We start from the raw sequence: 8,329 nt of genomic DNA, 5'->3' as shown, positions 1-8,329 counted from the left end.
GTTCTTGTGTATTTGATTTTTTCTACTTTATTTAATTTGTAAGCGGTAAGGCATGGATCCTGAGAATTAGGAGAGAGGAATAGGAGAGTCTCAGCATCTTGCCCCAGGGGTGAAAATCCCACATCTAGCCTTGTACACTCCAGGCATTCTGGTCTGCCATAAACATCATCACATGTCTGCTTCTCCTGGACTTTATTATTGTTGTGTAAGGTAAGTTTCCTCTTGTTTGTAAGGAACTATTTTAAATGTAAGTATAAGACCAAATCTACATCAATTTAACCCTAGAACTTCAGTCATCATTTGGGAAAGAAAGGGAAGAGTGCTTATAGGATGCTCCTTGGTAGATTCCAGAGGCACCTGAGGTCAGTTCCCTTGAACACAGCAGAATGTACCTTCCCAGTCTGGTTGGATGAGATCCTTTCCTGCACAGAAATAAGGCAAAGGGACTTCCTAACTTCCCTATCTACTTTCATAGCTCATATACACACTATCAAAAGCAATCCTCATGAATATATTTCCAACACATTCTGTCCTGTTCTGCCCTCACCAGAAATAGCATGCTACCATTGCTTATTTAGAAGACCTCTTTAGAATTCATGATACCATTTCTTAGAGTAAATGCAGAGAAACAGAGAATCATGTCCCTAAAAAGCCAAGCCTTGATCCTGTCAAGTCAAATAAACCACACAGGAAAATCCCTGGGTGTGCTGAGGATCATTTAAGATCTGTTGCCCGGCATCTTTCTAGGAAACAGAAAAAAAGTACCTTCAAGAAAAGTGCAGCCTCCAGGCTCAATTATAGAAACATTAGTTAATGACCAAGAAGGCTGAAACGTTGAAAAGCAAATTCCATTAATAGATTGTTAAGAGACAGAGATATTGATAGGATACTCACAGAAAGCTCCCCAAACCAAGTCACAGCTTGTAAAGAATGGATGATGGAAGTGATCACTGGCAATTTATCAGTCAGCCATGAGTGGCCAAAGCCACACTGTCCCAAGGTGCATCCTGAAGATATCAGGTAAAGCTAGAGGAGAGAACTGGTCAGTCACATGTGGGTCAGGAACACGGGGGACACCTGTATCTTTTCCTTTTCACAGCGCCACAATCCATCCAGCAGCAGAGGAGGACCAGAAGAAAGAGTCAATGAGAATTTCTTCCAACAAAACTATCTTTAATCCCAATTTACAGAGGACTATTCTTTAAATAAAGCTACTGTGCTTCATCTCCAACAATGGAAGTAGATGTGCACCCTGCCCAGGCTTTGGCCTCCCTCTCTGACATCATCATATCTGTGCAACAGCCAAGAAGTACCACTGGGATAGGGGAGGAGCATTAGCCTAATAAGTACGGGGGAGGAGTTGACAACCCTAATCTATTTAGAGGACCCTAAGGGTCTGACATATAGAAGAGGAGAGCTCACTACTGGCTAAGAAGATGGTTCTTCCTTTTTCCATGAGTGGAAGGGTCACACTTTCTTTTTAGAGGCAGTGAGGGTTGGACCTCACCCACAGTCAAGGGTTGCCTCCCAGAGACTCCAAGGTCAGCTCCTGAGTAGGGCTGCTTTGCAGCAAGTGATGGAGCTCTGACTTGAGCTGGGATCTTACACTTGGCAGCTGTACGTCCAGGTTGGCTAAGACTCACTGTCTCCGCAGATCGGGGCTGGGATGCTCCCCAGGTACCCCGAATTCCATGGTGCAGAATGCTGGAGGCAGGCAGAGGACTCTTGGAAAGACTCCAGGGCAGTAGGCTTTTGTGAGATACCAAGAGGAAATCAAAGCTGGGGAGTTCCTCCTCTTCCTTTTCTTCTTCACTGGACGCTTCTCGTTTCCCAGGTGTTTCACTAATAAGACAGGCTTCTAAGGACATTAAGGTTTCTCTGTTTCCCAGTCTAGGGAAGGTACAACTAGGACCCCATTGAGGAGAAGTTGATCGTTTGGACTTAGAGTCCTGAGACATGGGACTCCACGTAAAGAGACCAAGTTATTTTGACTTACACAGATGACTGTAGCTGCTGCCATCTTTTGGCAGGTCATCTGCATCCAAATTTTTGTGCTCATTTTCTCGCTCATCTGTAGTTGGATGTTGTGGTTATCTGTGCTACCTGTGTCTTGACTACTACTAGACTCGGTACAGAGTGACTCCATGGTTGGCACACCATAAGTTGGGGGTGCCTCCACACCCACTTTTCCTTTCAATTCCAGCAGTCGCTTCTCCACCAGCTGCAAGGAAAGAAAATGGATAATTACTGATTCTGTACAGATTGTGAGAACAGGTGGCTAAGTGGGTGGTAGAGACCATAGTATTGGGACAGGATTTAGGGAAGTCAGTCACATGAGTGTCCTTCAATAACTAGTACTGCAGCTCTGCCTGTCTCTCCTCTAGTGTGGTTTTCCCAACCGCAATGCCTTACCACTCCACTCCTCTTCTTGGCCACTCCATTATCTCTTACCTCCTCATTCTGCACTGGCTCCCACACCTGGAGCTGGCCTTCCCCAGAAGCCATGACAGCCAAGGCACTGTCGGGTTAGATGAAATCCTGTGGGTTTCATGTTGTGATTCTCACTTCCTCCTCTGGTTTACCTGAGTGAGAGTGAGTCCTTCCTCTTCCTCCAGCTCCTGCCTTAAGGACATGGGATCTACCTGTGATTCTGGTGATAGTAACATTCCAGGAATTGAGGGTGAATAACTGCTTCCACCTGATAAAGGAAGGAGGAGGCGTGTGAACATCCTTGACAAGGAGTAACCAGTGATTTAGAGGTTCTAGAAGACAATCAATAATCTCCCTCTCGAATTTGCATCCAGTATTGTATTAAAATATCACCACCCCAACCTACACATATGCAGACACTCATACACACACACATGTACATGCAAGAAAAGGACACACACATTGATCATGGAGGAAGGAACTGAGCTTAATTACACTGTCTGGAGTAAAACTCCAGATGTTTGGTGGATAGAATGCCAAAGGTACAGAACGTACAGACACCAAACCTCAGGTCCCGGCCCACCTTGGTGATAAATGCTTCCTGTGCACACAGCTTGTCAGTGTAGCTCAGGAGTCCTGGGTCTGGGTACAGCTCAATCTCTTCCTGTTGTTGCTCATTTTCTTCTTCTTCATATTTGCCATCTGGCTCCACAGTGGCTGAATGGGCAGTTCCAAGGAGATCTTCCATGATTTCAACATACTCTTTGTCGGCTTCGGGAGGGATCTCATGGGACCACTTGGGCTCCCAAGGGTGCTGCGGTCTGTGTTGATGTTGCTTAGGGGGCTGTGCCACGGACCCTACCTTCTTTGGAATGAACACTATAGAGGGGTCGAAAAGAGGATGTTTCTGTGGCAGCAAATTCTGGCTCTTTCCACCTGTTACGGATTGAATTCTGTCCCCAAAATGTGTGTCAACTTGGCTAGTCCATGACTCCCAGTATTGTGTGGTTGTCCACCATTTTGGGATCTGATGTGATTACCCTATATGTTGTAAATCCTAACCTCTATGATGTTAATGAAGCAGGATTATAGACAGTTGTGTTAATGAGGCAAGCCTCAGTCTACAGGATTCCATGTATCTTGAGTCAATCTCTTTTGAAATGGAAAAGAGGAGAAACAAGCAGAAAGGAGAGGAACTTCATGCCACCAACAAAGAAGTGCCCAGAGTGAAGCCTGTCCTCTGGACAGGAGGTCCCTGTGCAGAGAAGCTCCTAGACCAGGGGAAGATTGATGACAAAGACCTTCCTCCAGAACCAACAGAAAGTAAAAGCATTCTCCGAGAGCTGGTACCATGAATTCAGACTTCTAGCCTCCTAGACTGTGAGAGAATAAATTTCTGTTTGGTAATCCATCCACTTGTGGTATTTCTGTTATAGCAACACTAGATAACTAAGTCAGTACCCAACCCCATGTTGTAAAGGCAGAATTTTGGAGACACTGAAATTGTTCCAGGTAGGGCAGGCACACATGAAGCCACAAACACTGTGAGAGGAGAAGATGTAAGAGGCAGATGGTCCAGGACACTCAACTTGTGGGGAAACTTGAAACTACTTCTTGTACAAGAAATCTCATTGAGACCCACATTTAAAGCTGATTAGATATTGGAGTCCACCTTTAATAATCCATGAGAGACAGTAGTTATAAAACGTGACCACCTCACTACTAGTGTGTAATGAAGTGTAGCGGAGGCCTCAGGCACCTGGCAATCTCTGCTGATAGAAATAGCCATTGCCCCCTCTTGAAAGAAAAGCACCACATGTGAAGACAATGCCTTCTCCCACCATAACCAGTCCCTACATACCTCCTTTGACCCCTGGCCTGTAGCTCCTGTTGAACTTGCTTAGCCATACCTGGATGCTGGCCAACCACAGTGGATGAAGGCCCGTGAGGATGAAGATTGCGTGAAGCTGGAGGAAGCAGGCAGACAGATGCATTCCTCTGCTGCAACCTTTAACTCCTCCTCCGCCTCAAACTCCATGAACCTGACAAGGGTGAGGGACACACAGGCTGTGCTGAGGAGAAGGCAAGATGCGCCAGGAGCCCCAGGACCAGGCAACAGCCAATTATGGGGCAGTGGAGAAAGATATGCCTTCAATGACCTGTCCAGGTGCCCAGTAAGTCCATTTCCCAGGAGGCAGAAACAAGGTTTGGGGTCCTTACATGTTCACCTCATCATCCCTTCACCTGCAGCACAACTCATCATAACATAGGAAGGTTGTGAAGGAAGTGAGCCATGCCTTCTTGGAAGCTCCTCCTGACACAGCCATAGTGCTCACTACCTTTCCATACCCTTAGCACCTGATGGCACACCACAACACTGACACTGGTTGGTTGAATTGAATCAGACCTACATGACACACAGCAGGACCCACTCATGCACACCGTTCTCCAAGCCTCTCCTGCCCTTGCCTAAAACACACACAGTAGAGGTGACAGCCTGAACCTGAAATGGGATGAAGTTGATTGCAGATAACACCAAGGACTAGTTCCTAGAGTCCCTGTTCTAGTCTTAAGCTGAGGCCTTGGGATATAAACCAGGTGGGGAAGTGGTCCAAGAGACATTTGGAAAAAAGGTGGCATGTGAGGTTTCCCAAAAGCCTCAGGCTCCTCTGATGATTTTTTTTTTTAAACCAAGGGAGGAAAGGCAATGAGGGACAGAAAGATGTCCAACGTGGTGACTGAGATGCTGCCTTCCCCTGAACACACCCTTCCAGCCTGGGCCATTCTTAGATGGTTGTCGAATACTTTTGTACCAGTTGTCATGAGGAAGAGTGCCCCCAAATTCTCTGTTATCTATGTGGACACTGAGGCAAGCAGGAAGTTGTCTGGCACAGCATATCCCCTCACTGCAGAGTGTCTACAGCTTGTACTATATCTTCATGGGTAACCACAGTGTTTATCGCCATTCTGTCTTAACACTCCAGTATCGGGGCATCCACAAATGCAACACGTAAAAGGGGTGAATATCTTAAAGAATGTAGTACAGAAAACTCCAAGCAGTGAATGTGGTGGTAGCAGTTGTCTAAGGGTAGAGCAGGATCATCAGGGAACCAGGAGCCCTCTCCAAGTGCACACCTCCTCCTCACACACCCTCTGTGATTTGTACCAACCCTCCCTCTTCATTCTCACCTCATCACTCCATCCGAACAGGGCCAATATGCCATGGACTCACTTTTCTGCCATCTCATAGAAGATCATCTGGTCAAAATTGCTCTTGAGCTGCCGTTCCTGTACAGACCGCCAGAGTCCCTCCTCCAGGGTCATGGTGGGCTTCAGTCTAGCCAGGGATCGCAGGACTGGGCTAAATACCCATGCATGTCAGTAGCTTTCGACAAATACATATTCCAGCCCCATCTTGAGCCCACAACTACACACATCCCCTACCTGTCATCACATCTGTCTTGGTATTTGTCCGTGTCAATGCCTCTTCCAGTGTTTTAGATTTCAAGAGCTTTTGCCTCCAGGATACCACTTGCTGTTTTGGAATGCAGGGAATCCCTAAGACTGCTTGTGATTTGCATTTAGTGGACTGTCCCTTTATTCCTGGGCGAGTGGTGGGGAGTGGGGGAGGGAAGAAGATGCCTTCAGTCTTTCAGCCAATGAGAGCAACATGTATATGGAAAAACATCCTGTGGAATGTGATAAGAGTTCCATATTGATTGACCTGTTGGGAAGCTCAGGGTTAAGAGAGATGTAGGGTCTGCTCTGAAAAGACAAAGCTTCCCACATGACTAATCACTCTGCTTTCATTCACAGAAGCCTGTGACCCTGCACTTCATTGCCAATTTCCACTCACGCACACTGTAGCTAGGACAGTTTCGCTCTTGTGGGTACTTTTTTTGGACTACACTTCATATATTAGCTCATATCATCTTCTTAGCTATACTATTAATTAACTGTAATTGTCTCCCTATTTGATGAGATACTCTAGGGTGAAGATGTACAATTCTCTGCTTAGATTACAAATCTAAGGAGGACAGACCCCAAGCCCTTCACTACTGTGCATACTCTACCACCTCCCTGTTCTAACTGGAATTCTCCAGAGGAATCAGGGTGGGATTAAACTTAAAGTGGTTGTCTTAGGCCTTGCCCGTTTTGTCTCTCCTCTGGATATCATACGGCTATGGCCAATATATGCTCAACTCCCGTGGTGGAAAGTAAAGACCAGTGGAGGAACATAGTGTTTGTGGTCTGAGACCAAAATTCACATCATGGCTCCTCACTTTACCACAGTATTTAAAAAAAACAGAACCAAACCCTTTGCCATTGAGTTGATCCCGATTCATAGCGACACTATAGGACAGAGTAGAACTTCCCCATGGAGCTTCCAAGGAGGGCTGGTGGATTTGAAATGCTAACCTTTTGGTTAGCAGCCATAGAACTTAACCACTGTGTGACCAGGGTTTCCACCGTGCTGCTTGTCTTATGGTTGCTTAGTCTCCTGTAAATAATTATTAGGATAATGATTCCAATATAAAGATTGGCTTCATGTACAAGTTGGTCAGCATCAATTGAGACAAGGCACCTGAGTGTGTTGTACACAGGGAGGTGTGGTTAATATTATCAGGAATATATCTTCTCATAACATATCCCATCGCCCTCATGACCTTCTCTCACTTCTCTCAAGTGTTCCTAAAGAGCCTAACCTCCATTATGTCTCCCCAAGATCTCTTTGTTTGAAAGCTGCAGGATAATCTCAGCTGTCCCCACTGATTAGAGCACTCACATGAGAAAGCAGGAAAGAGCTTCTGTATCAGAGCTTTGGGGATGGTGCCTCCGGGCCAGAAGCTTGAAGCACTGCCAACGTTGGTAGTTCCGGTAAACACTCTGGGGATTACAGGAGGAGTCATCCAGTGAAGGCCTGGATTGTGTGGCGGCCAGGCTTTCCTCCCCAGAAGGAGAATTTTGGCCTGAGCAAGCCTTCACTTGGGGGAAAATGGAGGCCAGCTGGGCAGCTGGTGGTGGAGCTTGAAGAGAAAGAGCTGGGGACCAGCCTCCCCTGCAAGCCGGAGTACTCACAACAGAAGTGGCAGGGATCACAGCAGAGGCTTCCCCAAACGGGGGTGGAGCCTGCTGAACTTCCCCACTGGGAGTCCCTGGGGCACTCCAATTAAGTGGGGTCTGTGCCATGACAAAGGTCTGAATTCCAGGGAGGTCTTCTAATCTCCCTTCTGTCCTCACTTGAACAATGACCTTGCCAGGCCTGGCCCCACTGGGGCCAGAGTCCTCAACGCTTGGTACCAGGAATGTCCTGGGGAAAGCAGAGAGCCCCAGAGGGGTGCCTGGAGAGTATGATGAAGCCATGAGGGGGAGTGGATGCTGCTCCCTGGGTTCTTGGTGTGGGCATCTGGCAGTGTTGTGGGGAAAGGGCAGTGCAGTGAAAGGAGACATGGAGGCACTAGGACTCATGATCATATCTGGTCCCAGCACTGGAGTTGCTGTTGAGACAAAGGAAAAGGGTAAATGGAGGGGGAGGAAAGGCAACCAGGTGTTAGGTCATCTGAATTCCCTGCCTGGTCTCTGGGAATCAGCACAATGAATCTCAACTGATGGGCAGCAGTATGGAAGAGGGAACTGTTGAAAACTGTAAAAAGTCCCAAGAATGAATTAGATGTTCCTTTCCTCTTGTTGAGAAGTTTTCTGCTAGAGAACTTGTGAGCAGTTCAACCAGACCCCCAGGCCTCTGTCTACCAAGAAGTAAGAGACCCAAGAGATCACTGACTCACAGAGCCTGTCTCAGGAATCCCAGGCAGAGACCCTGCCACCCTCATAAGCTGTTTCCAACACATGGAACAGGGTTGACATCCACTCTGTCTGAAATGCCCCCAGCAGGCTCACT

General features: G+C 47.1%; 1 protein-coding gene across 2 annotated transcripts; it reads right to left on the bottom strand.

The window, feature by feature from the left end:
• Positions 1 to 3,669: 3,669 nt before the first annotated feature.
• On the bottom strand, positions 3,670 to 8,050 carry LOC126083165 (NUT family member 2G-like). Of its 2 annotated transcripts, XR_007518730.1 has the most exons (3): positions 7,217 to 8,050; positions 5,875 to 6,119; positions 3,670 to 5,791 (listed from the first exon to the last, which is right to left on the bottom strand). XR_007518730.1 is itself a non-coding variant. In XM_049896575.1 (2 exons), the coding sequence occupies exons 1-2, from the start codon at positions 7,903 to 7,905 to the stop codon at positions 6,083 to 6,085; spliced, it is 726 nt and encodes a 241-aa protein (XP_049752532.1). In that variant the 5' UTR covers positions 7,906 to 8,050; the 3' UTR covers positions 3,670 to 6,082. The 2 variants fall into 2 exon arrangements, 1 of the variants encoding a protein (XP_049752532.1); XM_049896575.1 differs by having other exon boundaries at positions 3,670 to 6,119.
• Positions 8,051 to 8,329: the final 279 nt, after the last annotated feature.

This window comes from Elephas maximus, chromosome 9, assembly GCF_024166365.1.
Source record: "Elephas maximus indicus isolate mEleMax1 chromosome 9, mEleMax1 primary haplotype, whole genome shotgun sequence".
Lineage (NCBI taxonomy): Eukaryota > Metazoa > Chordata > Mammalia > Proboscidea > Elephantidae > Elephas > Elephas maximus.
This window is presented reverse-complemented; position numbering and strand designations above follow the sequence as displayed.

Excerpts from the sequence above, each read along its gene's own strand:
- LOC126083165 (XM_049896575.1), bottom strand. The coding sequence starts at position 7,905 with ATGATCATGAGTCCTAGTGCCTCCATGTCTCCTTTCACTGCACTGCCC. Across the intron at positions 6,120-7,216 it reads GCTCTTTCCTGCTTTCTCAT|GATGTTTTTCCATATACATG; the intron begins GTGAGTGCTCTA and ends CACATTCCACAG.